The following is a 26,072-nucleotide window of genomic DNA, read 5'->3' on the forward strand; positions in this document are numbered from 1 at the left end:
ACTGTATGCTTTCTGCCTCTAAAGATGTTCAAGAATTTTAGTAGCAAGAAAGGGATTGCATTTAGGTGGTAGAGATGAAAGGTGGGCAGAGTTGCCAGGTATTTTTTTGTGGACTCATTTTGATGTTATAAGCAATCTCTATGTCAAATTGATACGCCAAATATAAAATATCTTCCCGAAAAATAAAATATCTTGCTGAACTTGAATCCTACTCCTAATACTGTTCCATTGAGGATAACCTCGGTGCCTTAGGTTTCTATCCTTACAAACTAGATGTAAAAAAAAATAAATTGGAACCTGAGAAATTTCTATCACCTACTTCGAAGGAAATATGTATAAAAATTATTGGGATAACTAACAAAATGACTTAAAGAAAGAAAGGAAAACAAATCTTTTTTTTCTTCTGTTTTTAAAAAGATACTTCTTATTATGTATGCTCCAAATTAGCATGCCAACTCACCCCAGTACACAAAGCCCTTCAGAATACAGGGTTTTATTTCTGTATTATCAGGCTCTCATAGTATGCATTTTTACAGAATTTTCAAAAAAAACCAAGCTACCATCCATTAAAAAGTATAGATAAGTTTCTTGGGGCTCTCACAAACATGTGATATTAAATTCATACTTACTTATATTCTCCCAAACAAGTAGGAAAACTTTGAAATACAGGGAATCAGAAGTCTTTTTCTGGTAATATGGCTAAGGCTCTGTAAGCATAATACTTCATGGAAAAGACCTGAATTCTTTCTTTACATTTTACATTCCCTAGGTAAAAAGACTGAATGTCCACATAATCACATATTGGGCCTTCATAAGTAAAATCACCATAACTGAATAGTATTTTTACTAGAATTTTTAGAGAGACAAATGAAATCGTTATTTACAATAGGTAGTATAAAGAGAAAAGCATAAACTTCATTTTAAAGAAAAGAGTAGAAACTGAAGCACAGTATCAGAAGATAAAAAGAGAAAAGATTTGGTTTCTCTTTCACTAACACATAAAAAAGCAATATGGGAACCCAATATACTACTAGAGAAATCCTAGTTAGAAAGGCATCATGCTAGCCAACTTTTGCCTCCAAACCATCTAACAAACCAGCCAAGTGCACAGTAAACAATGGCCCTGTCAAAACACAGCATTAGAAACCAGTTTTTCTGTTTTTCCAAAAGATGGTAGAACTTGAGGAATTATTTGCACATTCTCCTATAAAACACTTCTTATCCACTTTTATTCAGTATGTAAATCATCACGGCAATATATCAAAAAGTACATATCTTGGATGCCCGGGTGGCTCAGCAGTTGAGCATCTGCCTCCAGCTCAGGGTGTGATCCTGGGGGCCAGGGATCAAGCCCCACATCGAGCTCCCCTCATGGAGCCTGCTTCTCCCTGTGCCTGTGTCTCTGCCTCCCTCTCTGTGTCTCTCATGGATAAATAAATAAAATCTTTTAAAAAATTACAAATTAAAAAATTAAAAGTACAGGTCTAAACTGATGACCCTTAAGTTCAGAATCATAGCTAAGAGAAGGATGCGATAAGGTAGTAGGACACGAATTGGTCTTTGGTTTTCCTTGATAGTTGCGGCTTCATTTCTGTTCTTTTTTCTTCATTCATTCATTCATTCACTCACTCACTCATTCATCATTTATTACATCCTCTCTATATAGATACATGCATTCTGTGATACAGAAAAAGAGTGCACTTCCATTCTCAGGGTGGTGGCTTCTAGGCTGTAAGTGCGCCGGCACAGCATTACTTAGTAGAATGTGCATCCCGATTTTTAGTTAGGAAAATATGACTATCTAAAGGATTACTCTCAAACACAGAAATACGTTCAGACAACAGAGTTTCCTCACCTTGAGTTTTTCAATTTTTATATTTTTTACCAACTAATTTGTTTTTTGTAGAGAACCAAGTTTTCTGTAAAGTTCTTTTTTGCAATTTCATTTCAAACCTCATTTTAAGGAAATTTGGTTTCCAATATGTGCAAAAATAAATGATCACTGAAAACTTTTTGTTTCATTGGAATAAATTTATCATAGTTAAGGGATGCACGAACAACTGTAGTTACTAAATGTGTTATTTTTCAGAAAGAAGGGACATACTGGCCATCTGACCTCTCCTAGCATATTAAGAATGGAAACACACCCGAAACTTCTAAGTACAATTAAAACTTGCTGAATTGACATGTGAAAGCTAAAGAGCATAGCGGAAAAAACCAGGAAACACTCCCTCCTGTTAGTAGCACATCCACCCAAGGCTGAACAAAATGAGATATGAAAGAAATAAAAATGAAAAAGTCATAAAAGTAAAAAAGAAACTAAGATAACAAAAAACATTTGACTATATAATTAAGGATGACTAGGCAAACGACAAATTATCCACCAAAACGTACTATGTGACAAGATTTTTTTTAAAAAATCAGTTCTTTAGATAACTGTATAAAATCTTTAAGCAACTCATTTATAAGCATTATGGTCTGTGGTAGCTGAGATGCTGTAAGATCATTCTGAGTGAATCCTGGAACCAGGGAATCACTGAAAGAATTTTTTTTTTAAATGCCTTGTCAGGTTCCTACATGATTTCTTACAACACTTTGTATAGAAGAAACAGGTCAGGTTTGTCACTTGCTCCAACAGGGAGGTGCTCAATAGTTTAGAAAGTGTTAACAGGATAATCTCTCTATAAAGTTGATTATTCATTAGGAGTAAAATTAAAAAAATGAGTCACCTAGCAAAACAATACTCTGGAATGAGCTTTCTTCTTAGAAAAATCTGGTACAAAATCTAGTTTATATATAATAAGGACACTATGTTAGAGCCCAAACTAAAACTGAATAAATGTAAGAAAGAATGATTTATATATACTATATAATATTATCTATCTGGCTATCCATATTTATCTACTCTCTCCTTACAACTATGTATATACTATATAAATATATCATTCTTCTTTGTGATTATTCTGTTTGCATTTAGACTTTAAAATATTATGTATTATATATTCAATCCTGTTTGTTTTAGACATTTTTAAAACAGTCCTCCTTCTCTCTACATGCACACACATAACTGTAGTTATAAATTATACACAGTATAAATGAAGTCTCAAAATCTTAGTTTTAATTGCCCCATAATAAAAATTATTTTCTTTCCTAATTAAAGTTTTAGTTAGTAAATTTCAAAGGTTTCCCTTTCCTGTTAGTCTTCATTTAATTATTCAAATGAATACTTATTCTTCATTGTCTTCTATTCCTGGTCAAACAGAAATAATTTTAATATGTTAACTAGAATGTATCTAACTTCAATCTTCAAGGTTTCTGCCTTTTAAATTTTACCAAATTACAATGACACTCTAATGTCACAAGTTAATTTTTGCTTCTCTAATTATTTGAATATAACACTTTTCCCCTGGACAGGCCTTTAGCAGAGTTTTTTTAAGATTATTAATTTCATTTCTAATATTCTTCTAGTGCTTTTTTTCTTCCTTTTAATTGAAAATGCAGAACTAAGAAAAAAGTCACAAAAATATTCACATCTACATCTAACACTCTACCATAATTATATTCATTTTACGTATCACCTAAATATCCTTGCTTCCAAAAAAGCATGTATATGACATTCCCAAATTTGTATGCTATGTTCAAATTACAATTTCCATAGCCTCATAATGTAGAGGACAATTTCCCTAAAAATTGAGTATTCAAATTTTTTTGCTATTATATCTAATGCCATAAATGAATGCTTTTGTTCCTACCAAAATGTAACTTTAGAATAAATCCCTAAGGAGAATTGCTACATAAAAGAAATACTATAGTCTTCTGCTATAGAGTGTCTAAAATTTTCCAAAAAAGTAATAATTCACAGAGCTACCTGAAACTAACAATTTTTACTTATTGGTAAAAAAAAAAAAAAATGACTGCTGTTTTTATATAGCACTGAATATCATAATTTAGAAAAATGGTTCTGTTACATTAATAATGTTTACCAATATAAAATGGCATATCAAAACTGTGTAAAGATACATTTCCATGATTATGAATAAGTAATTTTTTGTATTTTAGATACCATCTATCTCCTTTTGAAAATCATGTTTATATCTTTTCTCAATTCTCCTACCCAGGGGTTTAATTTTCTCACAAATCTGACTGATATTTTCATACAATATATTAGGAGCATTCTATCATACCCTGAAAAGATTATTTTCTCAGTCCAAAGTACCTTTCCATTTGCTATTTTCATCAGATGGAAATTAGGTATTTGAGACCAGCTCTTCTTTTACGGTTTGTCTTTTTAATCTGAGTAAGCTTTATTCCTCTTTGATCTCAAAAAGAAGTCATTTCATATTAGCATTTATATGAGTTTAAAATAGTGAGCTCTTTTATACATTTGGAATTTTCAGTGTAATGAAATGAGAATTTTGTCAAAATTGCTATTTCGTATTTTCGTATTTTCTCCTCTTCTCTCTCTACAACACCCCATATATATATATAATGTATATAATAAGTAACCCCTCCCCATGACCTGGTTTTAAAACCATACTTTTTCACAGTGGATTCTCATCTATAGTAAGGACTACTTCCGAACATTCCAAGCTGTTTCATTCAGATCTCATTCTCTAAACTATTAACATTATAGTTTTGAATATTATTTTAATATTTAGTAAAGCTAGAGGTCTCCTATCCTATCAATGATTTTTTCCCCACAATGCTCCTTAATATTCCCACTTATTTTTCCATGTGCATTTTGACTAGTTAAAACAATAATCAGGGCTTTTGTTTGCCTATTTCTTTGTTTATTAACTGCATTAAGTTGACATTTGTTCAGGAATAACAACTGTTCAAAATAACATTTTGCCTTCTCCCTCAAGAAACATAGTATAGTTTGCATTAAATTCATGTTATAAATACATTGCCGTTCTTTAAGCAAGGAATAAGGCCTTAATTTAAACTTGATATTTATTGGTACTTAACAGTAGTTTTCACTAGTGTCCTTCTTAAAAGGTGCAATGGGTATTTCACATCAGAACTCACAATTTCACAAATCATCTATTTCTGGTACTTGTCAATACTTCTTTAATATTTTATCATCTATAAAGTAGATAGTAGAGGAAAGTGCTATTTAAAAATTTTTTTAACTTTTTCCTTTTTTCCTATCCATTCATCCCCTCTATCCATTCATCCAACCACCAAATTCTTGAATTAGAATTTAATTTATAAAGAAATTTAAGTTTTTAGCAACAAAAGTTGGGAGCCTGGTCTTGGTATTTTATAGTCTCAAAACATGGATTTTTTTTTTTTTCAAAACAGAAATTAAATAATTTACAATAAAATATGAGAGGAAATTGGCTGAGAAGGCTATCTGGACAGATATAAAAATAATGAAGATTAATAGTGCAGTTGTGCCTTTGTGTAAATGTCTTAGTTGTTCTAGACAGAACACAAGCATCTCTGATGCTACAGTGCATTCTAAAGCCTTTTTATTCTGTTATCTCAGAACTCAAATGAGTACATGAAAAAGTTTGATATAAAAAATAAAATGTTTGAAATACTCTAAAAAAAAAAAAGAAAAAGCTTGATACATGCTGCTAGCTTAAACGGAATAGACACTGCATTGGTTGGGTAATCCTGCTTCAAAATGGATCCTAAAAAAATTATATGGAGAGGTCAGAAACTGAAATTATGAGATTATAAATTTTATTTTTACCTTCAAAACCAGAATTCAGAAGGTGCTCCCCCAAGTCACAACCAAACACCCTCTCTTTCAAAATCCCCCGCTGCTTCAGCTTCTGTTTTGTTGGACGAGACTTCATGAATGTGCGTAAGAAAGTAATGAGCTTGCCGTGCTTTTTAGACACTAAAAAATAATAATAAAGAGGAAATACCTTAGTTGTGACAAGTAATTACATTTTTACTTAGGGTAAAAAAACAACAGAGATCTCAACAGGCTTACTGCAAAATAACCAATTACAAGTACACTTTATGTTCTGTGGAAAATTTTCGGCAGAAGTTTAGGCAACAGTTATTTTATAAATAATATCATAATTTTACACCTTCTTCACACCAACCTGTGATCTTACTTGATGCTACTGTCAGCAACTTAATGTATTTTAATCTGTGATCTATAAATCAAGCTTGGTAAGACAGCCACCTTCCCACTGCATACCCCATTGTATACCCAAGAATTCTACGGGATTATGACTGGGACCCAAGTTTTACTGTACTACATTGTTTTGGAAATTTTTATAGTAAGAAAGACCTAAAATGGTATAAATGTGGTTTGCTTTTCTTGTCAATTTCTAAAATATTTTACTTGGTGGTTAGAATTTTTAAAGTATTTACAATCTGGAAAGAAAAATGGAAAAAAGAAACAACTCCCTCTTTCCATTTTATAAAGAGGACAATCTCATTAAGATATAGAGCACAGGGGATCCCTGGCTGGCTCAGTGGTTTAGTGTCTGCCTTCGGCCCAGGGCATGGTCCTGGAGTCCCGGGATCGAGTCCCACATCAGGATCCCTGCATGGAGCCTGCTTCTCCCTCTGCCTGTGTCTCTGCCTCCCTTCCTCCCTCCCTCCCTCTCTCTCTCTCTGTGTTTGTCATGAATAAATAAAATCTTCTTAAAAAAATAAGATATAGAGCGCACCTGACAAACCAATGGCTCTATAAAACATATACACATATTAAAAAACATTAGATCTTCTATTAACACACTTGTATAGCATACTAAATATTTCACTTTAATTTACTTGTAGATAAAGGTGAGAAATAAGTAGAATATGCAGTAAAGTATTTCTACTGATGGATATATTTATAAAGACAAGAGCAAAATAATTGAAAGCAAACAAATCTCCAGAAAAAAAAATGACTTCTGAAAAGTGCAAACTAAAGGAAAAATTACTCTAAAAGTCAATGCACAATAACTACCATAAACTCACAGATCAGTTGTGGGATAGAAGCCACATGGCCTCAATCTTCCTACTTGGTTTGCAAATGATTACTAGATGTCTTAGTGAATCCTACTATGTATAGATTCTTGAGTGAACCCAAATCTTTAATCCCCTGAACTGATGAAGCTTCCTGTAGGATGTCTGTGTACTGAGAGAACGTGTGGCCTGGGGACCCCAAGATGGCCATACATGGATTTCTATGGATCAAATCAGTCACTTGTCTTCCATGTCTTTCCATTTTGTGAGAAATACTATTTACAGACATAAGCATCTTTTCTATGAACTGTGTGAGGGTGATCAACCATACTGGTTTGCCCATGTTTCCTGGAACATGAGACGCTCAGTGTTAAAACCACGAAATGTTAGGCATACTGGAACAATGTAGTCATCCTAGACCATACACAAATTAAATGGGAAATTTATTTTTTCTACATCTGTATTTAAAATTTACTTAGAATTGTCAGACTATGATGCTATCTCTTCTGGCCCTGAAACGTTGGGTAAATCACAACTGCTCTTGTATCTTAGATTCCTTGCTGTGAATGCAAATGAGGCACTCTCCTATTTGCTAGCTAGGTATTTATAGCACACTTGGGTAACTTCAGAAGTATGTCACACATATTTCTATATTAAAAGTCACTGGATTTGTAGGAGTATTATTCTCCCCTAGTTGCTACAGATACTGTGTTATATATCTTTGTTAAAGAATGGCCATCAAACCATTTCTGTTCATCCTCACACATTTTCTACATAAACTTTAAAATAATTATGACAAGATTTATTAAAAATACAAGTGAGTTTGGTTTGTAATAATTTAACATATTTATATGTGATTTTATATATTATTAATATTACAGTGATATAATATGAAAGAATTTTAGTTACTATATTCAATATTACCATCTGGAAACAGAATGTGTCATCATTTTTCTAAACTTATCTCTCTCAGTAAAGTTTTCTAATTTTCTTTATGAAAAGCTATGTTCCACATATATCTCTGGTTAGGAATATTATTACATCATTTACATTTTTTTGCTGGTCTTGTAGAATAATCCTTTTCTTCAATTATGGCTTTAATTTACTTTTTTTTTTAATTTACTTTTACTGGTATGCTAGAAAACAATTTCTTTATATATAGTTCAAATCTGATCACTTACCAAATTCTCAACAATTTTAAGAGGATTTTAGCTGGTCCTTTTGGATTTCATGGATAGTTAATTGCATCAAAGCAAATATGATAATTCTGTCCTTTGTCTGATAGGAATAAGTTGTTATTTCTGTTTTAGATTTTAATAACTGGCCAAAACTTCCAAGATACATGTTAATAGGAGGCATTTGTATGTTGATGACAAATTTGATAGAAGTATCTGTTGAATTTGACAACTGCATATGATGTATATGTGAAAGCATTCTTTTAGTCTCACATCTCCAAGAATGTTTCACAGGAATGGGAATTGAACTTTAAGTACTATTCATTCAGCAACAAATATGCTTCTTAAGAACTATTCTAAGTTCTGAGATTATAGTGGGGAACAACTCAGGCAACTCCATGCTTTCAGAGAGCTTATTGAAGGGAGAAAGACAATGAACAGCTAAATAAAAGTACCAATATATCCAGCATTTATTTTATACTTAGTAAGTGCTAGCCACTGCACAAGTGTTTATGAACCATTCATTTCTCCCGGAGCTCTCTCTATAAGGAAAATACTATTATTATTCCCTTTTTCAGATGAAGAAACTAAGGTACAGAGTGCTGAATAACATGTCTAAGGTCATACAACTAGGATTCAAAATCAGGTGGCCTGACTCAAAAACCCAAGCTCTAAGCTACCAAGAGATACTGCCTAAATTGAGACAACCAGGTAATTTCAGATTGCTTTTAACTGCTCATTAGGAAACAGATGAAGTAATAATGGCAAGAGAAAAGAGACTACACTGGATGGGTGGTCAGGGAAACTGTGAAGTCACATCTGATTTGTAAGGCACTGAGTGTAGTGGGCGAGGAAGATGGTGGTATGAAATGAGGTTGAAGAGGTATGCAAAGCCCAGGTACTAGAGGCCATTGTTAAGTTTGGATCGTATGCAATGAAAACACACTGACGTTTAAACATTTTAGAAAGGTTACTTTAAAAAGAATCTGTGTGTTAGAAACCCAAATATGGGGTGGGGGTGGGAATCCCTGGGTGGCTCAGAGGTTTGGCGCCTGCCTTTGGCCCAAGGCATGATCCTGGAGTCCCGGGATCAAGTCCCACATCAGGCTTCCTGCATGGAGCCTGCTTCTCCCTCTGTCTGTGTCTCTGCCATTCTCTTTCTCTCTGTCTCTCTCTGTGTGTCTCTCATGAATAAATAAATAAAATCTTTAAAAAAAAAAAAAAAGAAACCCAAATATGCATTAAAGGGAATTGGTTAACTATGATATGTCTGCACAGAGAATTTATTTGAGAGAAAGAGACAGAGTGCATGTGCAAGTATACATGGTGGAGGGAGGGGCTGCAGAGGGAGAGGGAGAAGCAGACTTCCTGCTGGGCAGGGAGCTTAACTCCGGCTTGGGGCCCAGGGCTCAATCCCAGGACCCTGAGATCATAACCTGAGCCAAAGACAGACGCCAACCGACTGAACCACCCAGGCACCCTGAGTTTGGCTTGCTTTTTAAAGGAGGAGCTCTACCTACTGATATGAAATAATCTCCAAGATATATTAAGTCAAAAAAGAAGGTAGAGAACAGTATATTTAGTTTATATTTAGTTTAAGAAAGGGTAGGAAATGCATATTTCACACACATAAATTCACACAGATGCATGTATGTACCTAAGAGTTTGTTTTTGCAAAGAGAAACATTAGAAGGATAAAACAAATTAATAAAATGGATAAAGAAAATGGGTGTAGAAAGTAAAACTGCTCTGAATATGCCTTTTTTATATAGTTTGATTCTTAAATTATGTTAGCATTCTTTCTACATACTCAAAAATAAAATTTAGAACATTAAAAAAGCAAATTCTAATTTTGAAAAGGGCTTGAAACAATGTATCTGAAACATCAACTTGGTAACACTGTCAACAGAGAGAGAATATTTTCTTTTCTTTTTTTTTTTTCAAAGAGAGAATATTTTAAATGATTTGTGAACAGTAAGCTGACCATGCTTGGTGGGATATATTCTAAGAACAAAAAATTACAAAGTAATATTTAATTTCATTCAACTGTTTTACTATTGGTAATAGTATTGGTAGTATAATTCTGAAACAATTTTATACATACTGTGGGACAAAACAAATATATTAATGGTGTTAGGAACCAAGGGTTTCAGTATGAGAGAAAGGAAATACATTAATAAAATCAAAGAAATCAAGGAAAACCCCAATCATGTTAACTTGAGTTGAAAATGTAAATATAAACTTAAAAAAAATATATATATATATATATATATTTCCTCTAAGCTCTAGCCAGTGAATAGGCTTAGAAACAATGATATTCCAGTTGCAAAGAACCTCTTAGGTCTCAGGTGGGGGTTTCTAATTATCACTCCTTAATAATAAAGCAAACCGGGCAGCCCCGGTGGCTCAGCAGTTAGCGCCATGTTCAGTCCAGGGTGTCGTCCTGGAGACCTGGGATCAAGTCCCATGTCGGGCTCCCTGCAATGGAGCCTGCTTCGCCCTCTGCTTGTGTCTCTGCCTCTCTCTCTCTCTCTCTGTGCCTCTATGAATAAATGAATAAAATCTTAAAAAAAATAATAAAGCAAACCAGGACTCCTTGGAGAAATGACTGCAGGCTGACAGCAGGAAAAGCACAAGGTGAGATGGGGAAACACCCACACCCAGAAGGAGCTTCGCCAAGACAACAGGTGCACAGATTCCCACTGGGCAGCTCTGGGACATAATGATGATTCAAACATCACAAGGAATGGCTGTAACTTATTGTAAAATATGGAGTAAATAAAAATCCATGGGTCCATAGTAACACTTCCCAGAAGAAAGGAAGGAAGGGAGTGACAATTTTCAGCACAAATGGAGCTGCAACATTTAAAAAAATGCATGAGTTGTTTGTCATACTGAACTGGACTCCCCACTAGTAGGGAAAAAACTAAATTTATTTTCTTCACATCAATTAGCAATATTATATCTGGAATGACTGGAGTTAATTCTAGATTAACCAAGAAATATACATGTTCACAATTCAGTGATAACTGTGTGGAAATAAATTATAATCATGATCCTCCAACCAAACTCCCATACACAATAAAATTACATTAGTCAGAGGGTAGTCCGTGTAGAACTGGACTTTCTAGGACACTAGGTAGCTCTGACTCCACTTTTGGTGTGCTAAGTTTGGCTCACAAACCAGGAAATTGGCCAACTTTTTCTGTTGGGGTAAAGACTATTCATGTTAATTTTTCCTAAATAGTGACATAAGACTCAATTAAGTAAGGGCTGTAATCGGAGACAAAATTAAGACCAGTGGAGACTGTCATTACCAACTCTGTGCTCTCACTTGGCACATGAGGCTTCTGGAAAATTGTGCCAGCATATGTACAACCTGGCTTCTACTCTGTGTAGCTGGGTACCCTGCTTCTGTTACCCTTCCAAAAAACAGTAAGATAGGACACCTGGGTGGCTCAGAGGTTGAGCATCTGCCTCGGTTCAGGGCATGATCCCAGGGTCCTGGGATCAAGTCCCCCATCCGGCTCCCCACAGGGAGCTTGCTTCTCCCTCGGCCTGTGTCTGTCTGTCTGTCTCTCTCTCTCTCTCTTTTTAAGATTTTATTTATTTATTCATGAGAGACACAGATTGAGAGAGAGGCAGAGACACAGGCTGAAGGAAAAGCAGGTTCCATGCAGGGATCCTGACGTGAGACTCAATCCCTGGTCTCCAGGATCACGCCCTGGGCTGAAGGCAGCGCTAAACTACTGAGCCACCCGGGCTGCCTGCTCTCTCTCTCTCTCTCTCTCTCTCTTTATGAATAAATAGACGAAATCTTAAAAAAAAAAAAAAAAAAAACCCAACAATAAGATAAGTTGGGAACTTTAAATCCAAACTTGTAATGAGACTGGGAGGGGTGGGTGTGGTCTCCAGCTACTAACCCATATCCCAATCTGAGACACCAAAATAACTAATGTTCATAAACGACAACTAGACATACAGCTTTAAATGACTTCTAAGTCTTCAAAGTAAGATTAAACTATGTTCTATACAGTTTTAGCGTTGCTGTTATTGTTGTTCATCTAATTGGCATTCTAATCCACTGCAGTAGAGACAGTTGTGGTAAAAGGCTCAGGCATCCATAATTCAACAGTTATCCATCTAGATAGACAAATTTCATTGTATTGGAAATTTAAACTAATAAAAATATTCAATTTAGTTATACTCAAGTTTGAAGATCTAACAATATTTCCAAATATAAATGTATCTTCATATTAATCTGTTCTTTATATTTTTCCCATTTCTTAGACAATAAAATGGCCAGGAAAAGCTTATTTTTATGGACACTGACACTGTCTCCCACCCATTGCTTTGTAACAAACCAGAAAACTAAGTTAGTAAATCTATCTTTTGAGGAATAGAAGTATGGAATACTGTCAAGTTATATCAGAAGACTTCTATTGAGGAAGGTAGAGTGGAGGTTTGGGTTTAGACGGTTACGTGCTTATAAACTCAGTTTAACAAAGGAACATTGCATGGCGTGGTAAGGGTGTCAGGGTTAAGGTCCACCAAATATGCTGGATTAGAGAAACAAAGATGATAACAATGACATTTCAACAGATAAAATAGATCAAAAGTAAAACGAAAACAATACTTAGACAAAAGCAAATCATACCAGTTTATATCCAAATTCCCTGTTCTGGAGTTAAAATGCAACATGGGCCACAATGCTAACTTCTTCCATGTTACTTACACGTGATAGATTTTACATCTGTGCTTTTTTTTTTTTTTTAAACCAGAGACAAACCCGACCAGACCAGTCTTTCCAGTAGTTAAAAGCTTTAGCAGCATGACACACAACATAATATCTCCAAGGTAAATCTTTATGATACCAATAACCAGTTTACAGGGTACACTAAAAGCATACAGTTCAGTGAGCCAAAGTGAACCTTGACATGGAGACATGGGGCACCAGGTGTTGCTAATTACACAATATAATATTGCTCCAGCAAAACCAAAGAATTATTACTTTCTCAACACTTCACTGAAACGAGAGTTCTCTAAACTGGGTCTCAGAAATATTCCAGGCTGATTTGAAAGCTAAGCCTGGATTAATTTCTCAGAAATTAAATTATAAGATGATTTGTGCTAGATAATGACCTCAGTATTAAGTTTATTTGATCATAAGCACTGAGTTCTAAGATCTGTAATAAATTCATAAAGTCAAGCAGACTAATGAAAAGGTAGAGGTGGGATGCATAATACCTGAGGAGACTATCATTATTAAACCTCAGGTATAATAAAGTATGAGTATAATATTTAGCATATCCAATGGATTTTTATGATTGTGCATAATATCCTTCCTTGCTTGAAGTTTTCAAATACATATGAGATGCCATTTGGCAGAAATTTAACAGGGGTATAGAAATATAGGCAACTGGACTACATGATATTTAAGGATCTCATAATTTATCTAATTCTAAGTCTGTTGCAAACTTTGAAATATATTGTTATATAAATATGAAAATACTTGAGTTTAAAAACAAAATTCCATAAACTTGCTTTTATTTAAGGCTGAAAAATGTATCTATTCATATCAATAAACATGGAGAAAGGGTTTTCCTCTAAGCAATGTCAAATTGACTTTCTGTGATGGTATACATGGACTACTCAGTTTCAAAACTTCTGTTCTTCAACAGTATCTTTAAAATGAATTTTAAAAAAAGAAAGAAAAAACTGTTGAAAGGGAAAAAAAAAAGCCTATCATAGTATGCTTAGTTTTACCCTCATTATTATTCAAAAGCCTAATGGTCTAAAATTTGCTTAGACTATTTTCAAGCCAAACTAATTGGAAAACATGACCAGAAGACTAGGCCTGGGGTCAGGATTAGTCCTGAGTAACCAAGAGCTAAGGAACTGTTAGAAGTATTAGTGGATATCTTTACTTTAAAAAATATTTTGATTATACAGAAAAGCTTAAGAGAATAATATGACAATGTCAATGTACACATCATCTAGCTTTTTCAGATCTTAACATTTAGCCACATTATTTCCTCATGTTTATTTTCCCCTTTTCTTAAGTTAAAAAAAAAACAAGCACTACAAATATATTTGAACCCGGTTATCCCTCCAATCCTATACACACAGAACCTTTATCATGAATTCCGTATTATTACCATATATGTTTTTATACTTTACACATGTATGTAACCATAAAGAATATATACTATCATTTTAATGTTTTTAAAATCTGCAGAAATGGAATCATATTATATTAAACTTTCTCTAAAATTATATATTTTCAGGGATTCCTGGGTGGCTCAGCGGTTGAGCATCTGCCTTCAGCTCAGGGCGTGATCCTGGAGTCTCAGGATCAAGTCCCACATCGGGGTCCCTGCATGGAGCCTGCTTCTCCCTCTGCCTGTGTCTCTGTTTCCATCTCTGTGTCTCTCGTGACTAAATAAATAAAATCTTAAAAAAATAAAATTATATTTTTTCAGAGTATATAATTGTGACTCAGTATATTCATTTTAACTACATTGTAGTACTCCCTGATAAATGTATACCACCACTTACCACCACTTAGACTTCTCCTCTCTTACTGTCATTGAGGGAGTTCCAAGTTTTTGTTATTAGCACCAATATCGTATTGAGCAATCTCCTAAGTGTGTCCCTGGGCACGTAGGAGGGGACTTCTCTGACTCTCAAGTTCAAACATGGGATCGTTAGGTTGTAGAGTATATTATTTTCCAATCATATTTCAACTTTGCTAAAATATTCCCTAAAATGATTTATCATATATATATTCTCATAGGATGTATTTTTAGGTTCCCAGTCTTCATTTCTCTGTCCTATTTAGTTCTTTCAGGCTTTTTCATTTTTGCTAAACTGATTAGTATGAAATTTTCTTCCACTTTATGCATTTCTGTAATTGATATCAGGTTAGGCAATATTTTGTATGTTAATTGGCCATTCAGTTTTCCTCTTCAGTGAAATAACTGTTCATACAACTTTGCCCATTTTACCGTTTGGTTGTTGTCTTCTTACTGATGAGCAAGAATCCCTTATAGAATCTGGAAATGAATCCTTTGTTAATTATTCATGTTACAAACATCTTCTCCCAGTCTGTCGCTTATTTCTTTTACTGTACAAATTTTAAAATGTCTTTAAGTATGGTTTCCATACTTTCAGATACCTTTATAGAAAGGAAACCTTTAAGGTCAAAAACATATTTTCCTAGCTCCTCTAAATCTTTTTCACTTGTTTTGGTTTTTTTTGGACTTCTTTGTATGGTTAGAGTGAGGGTGAGATATAATATTATTTTTTCCTTTCTGCATAACTAGTGATTTCATCATCTTCTACTGAATACTCATTTGTCCACTAACTTTTAAGATTGATTCTTAAATGAAAGATATGTATGGTTTATGAGGAGTCTGAGTTCTCTCAATTTTGTCAGTCTCTCTCTCTCTCTCTCTCCATTTATCCCTCACTTTCTTAAGCTCCAGCACTTTATAAGTCTTAATATCTATAAATGAGGACTCCCCTCTTATTCTTTAAAATCGCCTTTATATTTTAGATTTTTACTCTTTTGTATGAATTTTAGAATCAGCCTGCCAAATTAAAGGGGGAAAAAATTGGAGAGAATCTGATTAAGGCCTCGCTGAATTATAGACTATTTTGTATGAGAATTGGCTTATGATATTGAGCCTTTCTGTCCACAAACACAGTAAATCTCTCCACTTACTTAAGATTGATTTTTCACGTCCTTCAGTAAATTTTTCTAATCTTTTCCCATAAAAGTCTTATGTACTTTTGTTACAGTTATTCTCAGGAACTTTATGATTTTTGCTGATGTAAATGGTATTGTTTTCTAAATTATATTTTCTAATTGTCACTGGCATACAAAAATGCAATTAGTGGGCTCTAGGACTGCTGCTCCCTTCCAATCATGCCCCTGCAACTTCTAGCTGTATGTCTGTGGACAAAGTATATAATTCTCAGCCCTTCATTTTCCTCATCTAGGAAAAAGTTAAAAATCTAACTACCTAACAGAATTGTGAGGTTGTGAGTATTAAGTCAGAGTATAAGGCACTTAGTGCTAGACAGGAAAAACTCAATTACGTCGGGTCTTCCGGACGCCTAAGAGGCTCAGTGGTTGAGCATCTGCCTTCAGCTCAGGTTGTGATCCCGGGGTCCTGGGATCGAGTCTCACATCGAGCTCCCTTCACGGAGCCTGCTTCTCCCTCTGCTTATGTCTCTGCCTCTTTCTGTGTCTCTCATGAATAAATAAGTAAAATCTTGAAAAAAATAAATGCTGGTTCTTGGTCACCAAAGAGTTTTTGTTTAGTAACCATGCTTAATTCTGTTCTTCTAACAATTTGACTGTATGTAGGTTCTTCTAGGTTTGTAGATAATCATCAGCAAAGATTTGCTGATTTGCTTCTTCCTTTCCAATCCTTTCACTGCTTCTTTAATATCACTAAATCTCCAATGAACAATTATTTTACTCTTGATTTTTAAATAGGTTGTTTCTTAAGTCTCATCATTATGAACAAAATTTTCCTGGCATTTTTGGATGGAAATCTTAACTATATTAAAGAAATTCCCTATTCTTAATTGCTAAGATAAATAAAATGAACTGTTGACCTTTGTTGGATGATTTCTTTGCATCTACTAAGATAATTTAGTTTATCTTGTGTAAGTTTGAGGATGGCAAACAAAATTTATACCCACTTTTAAAAGTCTTGCTGTTTTACTTCTATAGTAAGTTCCCTTTATTCCTACTTCTGTATGCTTTTTAAGGATGTAAATGAGTGCAAGAGACTTGAGAAGAAAATGGCAAATAAAAGAAAATAAAGTCTTAAGCCAAAATTCCATCTCAGAAACTTTAATGAACAACAGAGTACTGTAAACATATTAGAAGTGACTCTCAGTAAAGGAACCCAAACAAAATAATTCTATAGGGTACAAGTGTAGACAAATAATTCTAAAAATGGAAAAACTGCTATAGGTTGCTGATACCTTAAATAGCAGCAAACATTATGGCATAGATTTAGATTTGCAGTCAGTCTTAAGAGCTGAAGTGAACTATGTTACTTTAGTATTTTCACATTTATTAGTAGGGATATTGACAAGAGATACAAAAATTAACTTATTTTTAGTATACACTGTCATATGTCCTGAAAGGATCTTTGGGCAACCAAGAAACAGTTTTGGAACCAGTTTAGTAAAAACTCATGCCAGGGAAAATGTGATGTAATTCTTATTTAGTTTATTGCTTTGAGGATCAATTAAATTAGTCCAAACTGACCAACAAAGTCTTTACTTGAAATCAAACTCAGAAACTAAGCTGTAATTCCCTAGAATAATTCTACAAACCTTTTAAAGAAATATTTCTAGATAGTTGAGCAAGATTCTAACATGACTCAAATGTAAGTCACAAAATAAACAACTAAAAACACTTTTTTCCAGTACTATAGAACCTTTGTAATTTTCCTTCTGCATAATATAAAGAAGTTTAACATTTTAGGATGAATAATAACATAAAGGAAGTTCTTTAAGTCAGTAATGAAAATATACATAAATAATTCTGATGATTTTTTTTGATCTTGCAAAAAAACATCCTCCAAATCAGAGTAAAGGAGTTTCTGTATGTCGAACTTAAGAGTAAGTTTTTACTTGATGAAATAGAACATGTCCAAGAAATTCTGTCCAATTTCTATTTCTATCTCTGAAAATCTTCTGGTCTATATGTTAGATCTCCCTCAACCTGGCTCTATCCATGGCCTATTTCAACCCCAGTGATGAAAAAGATACACTGAATCCTAAACCAGCTATTTAAATAAAATGCAAGACAATCTAAACATAGTAATATCTATGATACAGTAATATCATAGCAATAATTATAGTATAGCTAATATACATTGAGTGTTTATGCCAGTGCTTTACATGTGTTAACCAATCTAAACTCAGTTTCTGTTAGCATCACACTCTAAATGATTTATACTCAAAATATAAACCAGTATCTGATCACTAGAATTTTCTTCTTAAAAGGCATAAGAACATGGGGTGCCTTCGTGGTTCAGTTGGTTAAGTGTCTGCCTTTGGCTCAGGTCCTGATCCAGGGTCCTGGGATGGAGCCCCACATGGGGTTCCCTGCTCAGCGGGGAGCATGCTTCTCCCTCTCCCTCTGTTCCTACTCCCTGCCCCACTCATGTTCTCTCTTTCACTCTGCTCTTTCTCTCACTCTCTCTCAAAAAAAAAAAAAAAGTCACAAGAAAAAAGTATATTAAATAAAATCTAATCTCCCATTACATTTGCCGTGATGACTTTTAAATGTGATAAAGATTATCAGAATAATGACTCTTTTCTACTTTCCTCTCTTCTATGAATCCAGCTCTAATTAACAAGATGACCTAAGATCAATATTTCAATTCCCCTTCTTTAGTTTATTAGGTGGTATCCTATACTATTTAAACATATGGTTTTTGTATGTGGTAAAAATATTCAGTTAAACATAAAATGTTAGCAACTCTATTTGAAGATTTACAAATACATACTTGAACCAATGGCCTAGTAACTAAAAGCTTTTATGCCTTTCCAATAATAGAACAAATAGTCCAGTGAAGGTTGTCTATCCAATCATACCTATTATTATCCAAGCATGAGCAGGTGAAAACATACCGAACTAAGAATGTGGAGCTCGGTTGTTAGTCCTGATTCTGCCAATAACTTGCTGTAGGATTTTAGATAAGATAATTAACCAGTCTAGATGTCAGTTTAATAATATGATAAATGAAAAGTTTACCCAGGCAATTTATGAATTTGAAATTTCCTGAAAATACCTGAGAAATCATGAAATACTCTGACAAAATTAAACATTAGAATGCCACAGAAAGCTCTAAAGTGTGTGGAAAATGACTTTACTGTAGGAAAAATCATCAGAATGAAAAAAAAGGACATCATTTAAAACTACATTGAAGAGCTATGTAAAAATATAATTTGGGCCTTCTAAAACATCCTAGAAAAAGCTGGTCTAAAAATTTGAGATAGAAAGATCACTATTAATAATGTTACTGTTTTATGCACAGTATATTAGGCTTAACACTTAAGTAAAAATAATTTTAACTAAGTTATTTTATTTTTCTCCACAAAAATTTAAAATAGTAGTAATGAGTTCTTACATAACTAATTTATACAACATGCTTATATAACTATTTCCAGAACTTGATGCATCATTCTACTATCGTAAATTGTTAAAGGCATTCACAATTGTTGATTATATCATATGACATACTAGTATTTCTTTGATTTGCTAGCAAACCCTTGGTAAACAGTACAGTGGCCACTTATAGTATGTTTTGACTAGAAAATGTCATATATTTTATAAAGATTAATTTTTGAATTAGGTGTCCAGAATTTACTGCAATGATAGAAAAAATGTAAATATTATCTGTAGGTTCTGAAAACTTATTTCTATCATATTTGTCCTCAAAACTCAAAACCCTTACTGTCTCCCTAGGAAATACTTCTCATTTTTAAAGTAGGAATACAGCAGTTTCAGCCTTGAATTTCATACCTCTCTCTCCGTCCACCACCAAAAGTAGATATCCAGGAAAATCTTTAGCTAAATTTGAGTATTAAATCTTAATAATCTGTTGAAATTGTTGTGAAACAAGAAAGTACAGAATCACTTTTGATCAATGCATCATAAACATTCACTTTGGAGGTTAAGAGAAAAAACACAGTTCTCTAACTGATGTGTGTAACAGCTGCAAGAACTACACCACAAAGCAAGTATCTGAGCCCAGCTCAGGGATGAGGTTCTGGAATGTGGACAACTCTCCCTAACAGTTTTGATATCTATCTGTACATTCCAATCTCAAAGGGAGGAAACCAGGTATTTGAGAAATGTCATGTACAATGCTACATTAAAAATAGCATTGACAGTAATGGCTCTTGATTGAAAAACTGGAAAGCTACTAACAGTTACATAAGTCAAGTATGCTTCCATTTACTTATGAGAGAGAAGAGGCATTTCAAAAGGCATTACTCTCTGGAATGCAGATGGATGACGCTGGAGCATCCAGAAGATAAATCTATAGTAAAGTTTAGAGAAGAATCTTTCAGACACAGAAAAGATAAGAACAGTTCATTTGGAAAAAGAGAAGTAGAAACAAGCAACAAATTGCTTCTTCAGAATATCCAGCACAACTCTCAGGCCAATGGCATGCCTGTGGTTAAGAAAAATATTTGAGTATCTGAATAAAAATGTATCTCTTTTTCAGAGTTAAGAATGAAACCAAAGCAACATCTGGTTGTTGCTTTTCCTAGAGGAGTACACAAACAGATATAAATTAGAAAGGGCATGGTATGTTAAATCCTTATAAACCACAGTTCCCTTGGGAAAATGGTCATCAGGTTAAGATAAGAAACTCTCATTATTTATGTTGAACATTTACTTTTCCAGGAGCTATAAATTTCAGTAATATCAGAGAAGTCTCAAATTTAGCTTATCTGATTTTAGGGTGATATAAATAAGCTATACGTTCTTCTTGCTAAAATTGATAGAATCTTATTTTAAAATCTAAATTACAAATTAAAATAAATGTGACTTGTTCTATTCCCCAAGTCTGTATAAAAAAGCAAAAAAAAATTTTTAACTTGGTGACTTTACCACCTCAGTTATTATATAAAAGACTCTGACTAATTGCATTTCTAAATACAGAACAAAAAGATTTGCATTTTAGCAGAGAAGAGTAGGAGGAAACATGAGGTAGATATAAATTCCTGACACTAAAGGATTCTAACACAGGAATGGGATATAATATACCGATTATAGAAGTATCTCTAATAAGGATTTCAAAAACCAAGATTTTTTTTTTTTCCAGGATGAACTACTACCATTTGATACGAAGCTTTAAAACTATTTCAGGAAGACATTTATCCATATATTCTCTCTTATAAAAATTAAACTAACTACATATTCTTAGTAATTCAGTAACATCAAAGTAAGAAGACTTTCAAAAATCCTACGTGAAGTTCTAGAAATCTGAAAATTGAGAAATCTTAATGTGAAACCTCTTTTCTTGAAATTAATTTTTTTAGATTCAAAACAGATTAAATGTAGATTAAAGTATAATCATATTCACTTTGATGTCATATAATCCTCTGCACTTTATTAAGCTACAAAGTTTGATGTGGAACACTGATACGATCATAGGTCATTTTTTGTTTGTTTTTGTGGGTTGGGGTTTTTTGTTTTTTGGGGATTTTTTTGGCAGGAGCTGCAGGCGAAAGTTTCTATATTTGGAAAGCACGGAACTGATAATGAGGACTCCTTATTTAAAGGCAAAAGTCAGAAGCCTGCCCTACATAAAAAAGGACCATTAGCGTGGAGAATAAGTTACGGATTTGGGAGTTAGACAGACTTGAGGACTTGAACCGACTCTCTGACCACTTCCCAATTTGCAAGCTCTTGAGCATATTACCTATTTAAGTCTCAATTCCCACAAATACACAATGAGAATGACAATAATAACACCAATCAGTCAGGGTTACTATAATACTTATGTGAAATTATATATACCAAGACACTTACCTTGAGTAAGTGTCAATAAGCAGGAGTTATTTTAACTACTATAAGTTCTCTTTACCTTTGGTCTAAAAATCTTTAGAGTCCTCCACAGCACCGGGCTACCAGAACCTGAGTCAGCTTTCCAAACCAGGCTCAATCAAATCTGGTTGTACCTCCCAGATTCAGAGCTAAGACCACTAAGGAAGGATGCACACAAACATGGGATCGCTCTCTAGACCTTCTTCCTATAATCATCTTAAATGTAAACTAACCTGAGAAACTAGATTTCTGCTCTCTTCTACTGAATATCATATAGTACTACCTGATATTTTTTAAAAAAAACAAGTTATAGTATCAAACCATTATCCTATGAGCAACAGGTGCTTTTTAAAAAACTGACAATGAGAAATTCAGAGCTATAAATTCTGAATTTCTACCATTTATGGTTTTAAAAAATTAAAATACTGATGTCATTAAATTGGTAGTGGAACATTCCTGAAAAATGTGCAGCTGCTTAAAAGGGCTGATCTGTGTGATACAGAGAAAATTCCAGTTTCCATGCTATCTTAATGAAAAGCATTTATCACCAAAGTCTAAGGAAACACCATAAATATGGTGCTAAAAAAAAAATCTGCAACAGAAAAAAGTTAATACACATATTTTATGGACAGAGATGGTTCTCCTTATTAATACCAATGAGGAAAAACGATACACGGTATTTGAAGTCAAAAGGCAGGAGAGTTACTTCCTTATGCTAATTTGAACAGCCTTTTCATACGGTCTGCTAAATTCTTTTTAGCAAATCAGTTCAGATATTTGCTGCCTATTTTCCACTAATCAACAATTGAAATATTCTTAACCCACCAGGAAAGATTTTTTTAATATACTGCTTGTTTATGATACAAAGGTATGGTGTTTTAATCATGAAGTCTAGAAAAACATTAAGAAATAAGCTGATTTGAAATAGAAAAATGAGTATTTCCTGAAACTGGCTGGGAAAGTAAGATAAATTGCCCAATACCTATGTGGTACAATCTACTTCAAAAAATGATCACCTCTCTACCAAGATGACAAATACTAAAGCTCAATTATTCAATTTCTGAATAATTAAATAACAAACCATCCACCTAAAAGCAACCAAGGAAACATGTGCCCAAATAAAATGTAAAAATAGACTCAGCGAGATATTCTGAATGTTGCTGGGGACAAACATTTGAATAACTAATAGATCCTTACCTCCTTCTGGCTGTGGCACAGGGTTTAGGATCAATACTTAAAATTATTCCCACTGCCTGTACTTAGCAGTGGGTCGGACAGGACACAACAGCTCTGCGTTCCGGGCAACAGCATGCAGAATGAATCACAGTCACGCAGCTCAGACCTTATCCACCGCAGGGTAACTCCGAGTCAGGTCTCCATCTCCACGGCAACTTTGGGCTCTGGCTCCGTGTCCAGGCACCACCTTTCTGCAGTTTTCTTTGCCGGGTTTGGTCCCTACCAAGGCAAGCCGGCTTGTGTGTGGGCACGAGGCTCGCCTTCAGGAGCTTACTCCTTCCTCTCTGAGCACCTACTGCTTCTGCAGCACCACAGCAACGGCCCAGCCCAAACTCACACCCGCAGAACAGGCTTCGCCAGTATAGCTCCACCCATCCACCTCACACAGGTGAGTAGTCCTGCTCAACAAACACCAGTAGGAAACTGGCATTGACTGTGCTTGTGATCTTTCAGAAAGTTACTTATCCTTTGGTTGTTTGTATTTGCTATCTAGAGGGGAGACAGTGTATCCAATAAAAATGAAGCCTTTTAGGCCCAAATGAAATAAGAAAAGTAATTGATCAAGCAGGAAGTATTGCCAGGAAAAGGCTGAATCACTCAACTAGCAGCAACCTGTGATTGTTATTCCACTAACAGGTAGAAAAGCAAAAAAGTATCAGTTTACACTGCCTGTGTGTGAACAATTCTGAAACAACAATCTGGTAAGCATCTATTAGGAGAAATAAAGAAGGGCTTTTCAGAATTGAAAAATCTAGAATTAAATTTTCCTGAGTGTGACCTCCTCCTTTATATGTGACCCAAGGGTTCCAATTGTAATGCTCCTTATGTAAGTATTCAAGAGATTTGATATTCAAACTAAGTAACAGTATTATACTGTGTTTACCTACTTAAAATTATTTGAAGAAATAAGTTAATTGTAAGAGACTAACATATTTTCTGTTACAAATGACTTTACTAATACCAATGTAAATCCACGGTCAGATATTTGCCCTTAATAAACAAAATAATGCTAGACACAATTCTAAGTATTTTACAGTTAGTCTTCACTAGAACCTTATGAAGCTCATTCTAATATTGTTCCCATCTTGGAGATGAGGACATCAAGGTAGAGGGCTTAAGGTCACACAAGTAGGAACTGTCAGGTTCAAGATACCCAGAGTATCCACCAGGCACCACGCCAAAATCTTCTGCTATTGATCTAATTTATTATCTTCTTCCTTTCTGACCATAGCTCTGAATATAAAATTGTTGATAAGTGGAAGGCCACAGTAAGAGAAACAATGAATTAATATAATTTTAAAATAGTGAAAAACGATGGAGAATTCCAATATGTGGCAGGAACAGAACATGTTAATTTTTACCAGTGGAACAGCTGTGGATTTATGGCTTTTGTTGAATAGGAAATGAAGTTTTTAAAGTTTATTCAGAGTGGAGAAGGCAAAGCCTCCCTTTAAAAAAAAAAATTGAGACTAAAAAACAGCCTTCTTCCCACCCTTTCCTTGGTTACTACTAAAAACAACAAGCGGCGGATGGCAAGGGAAAGAGAACAGGAAAGCAAAGGAAGGAAAGAAAAAAAGGGGGAGGGGAGACACGTGCTGTAGAAAAGCCATCTGGGGACACACAGTACAACTCCTCTGCCCCTTGTGTTACCTAACTTCTAAGCACGGATAGGAATAAATAAATTCTCCAAGAGTTTGACAGAGTGCAGGAGAATTCCATAATTAATAACAGTAACTTTCTCCTGAAACCCAAAAGGAGTTTCTACAGTGCATAAAAATACACGTAGGAAAATGAGAGTATGCAAAAACTGCTGAGTGTGGAGTAAGGTCCATAATCTTGTTCACTGCAATGTGACAACATCAATTTCCTGGTTTGGATAATGTGCTATATGTTATATAAGATGTTAAAACTGGGAGAAGCCTTGTGCAAATCCACATATGTTCTCATTTACTCCTATTATAATAAAAGCTAAACATATTAAATACATATTTGTTTTGAGAGAGAAAACAATAAACTCTATATTCAATGTTTGAGAGCAGGGCAAATTCTGGATTTTGAGTTAATTAATTGCGGTTAATTTAATCGAGATTAAATGAGTTAATCTATGTCTTGGTACAGTACCTGGCACACAGTAAGAGCTACATAAGTGTTGGCCACAGTTAGCATAAGATGTCAGAGGATGTCAGTAAATCCCAGTTGTGAAACCACAGGCAAGCTGTCTGACCCCCCTCAGGCTCAGCAGCTCCATTTGTTAACATAAGGTGTGGATGGGGATAGAAATGTATCTCCTCTCCCCAATACCTCACAGGATTGTGTCAAGATTCAAATTCCAATTTACATAATGGAAATACAAATATCCATACCCTCTAAGGCATTTTACAGATATGTGCTAGTATGACTCTTCTACCTTTTTTTTCCCTGATACAGAGTATGAAAATATTATATTTTGTTGCTTGCAATGTATTCAGAAAGAAAACTTCCCAGGGCCTTCTAGCATTTTGTACTCTCTTGCATCAATGCCTCCTAGGGTACCGATTCTAATATCTGATTCTTGAAGGATTAGCCTCCAGAATATGAGCATATGCTCAATACAACACTGCGCATAAGTAAAAACCTACACTTACTTTACTTGATATAAAATGTCTGGTCACTTCATAATAAAGTGACATGTTAACGAAACACGGTTACAGAAGAGCAAAGTGCTAGAAACTCAAAGAAAGAAAACAGAAGCAATCCAGGAGCAAATAAACGAAAATAAAGGGGAAAAAAATCTAGAATTAGGCAAAATTGGTAAAAAATAAAAAATTAGTAAAACAACAAAGGAAGCAACACACTAGAGGACCAGGTCCCTAAAAGAAAACAACACAAAAAAAAAATTTATTTCAAAATTATATTACAAATTTGGGCTAATTTGTTACCTTATAAACTACTTCTTAATATAAGCATTTCATCAGTATTACATCTAATTACTAAATCTTTTCCCCAAATGAAAGCCTCAGCTACTTCTATGTAGCTGTCACCAATAAAAGACAAAAATTTATAACACAAACTCTATTCAAGTGACCCCATCCAAAGAGGCTCCCTCCCCCACCAGATCCCATGAGATTCTGTAACTCATTTAATGTAATTCATTTCTCTCTCTACTA

The 26,072-nt window shown here is 34.3% G+C and overlaps 1 protein-coding gene across 9 annotated transcripts in view; it reads right to left on the reverse strand.

The window, feature by feature from the left end:
• Window positions 1-26,072, reverse strand: part of ARHGAP32 (Rho GTPase activating protein 32) — a 291,479-nt gene that overhangs the window by 35,804 nt on the left and 229,603 nt on the right. For 8 of the 9 annotated variants that reach the window (XM_077894162.1, XM_077894164.1, XM_077894163.1 and 5 more), the window contains one exon: window positions 5,702-5,851. In XM_077894162.1, coding sequence (XP_077750288.1) covers window positions 5,702-5,851 — 150 coding nt within the window. Of the gene's footprint in view, window positions 1-5,701; window positions 5,852-22,887; window positions 23,227-26,072 lie in introns of those variants that run through there. The other variant, XM_077894168.1, reaches the window with a different exon arrangement.

The sequence above is a fragment of the Canis aureus genome, chromosome 3, assembly GCF_053574225.1.
Source record: "Canis aureus isolate CA01 chromosome 3, VMU_Caureus_v.1.0, whole genome shotgun sequence".
In the NCBI taxonomy this organism is placed as follows: domain Eukaryota; kingdom Metazoa; phylum Chordata; class Mammalia; order Carnivora; family Canidae; genus Canis; species Canis aureus.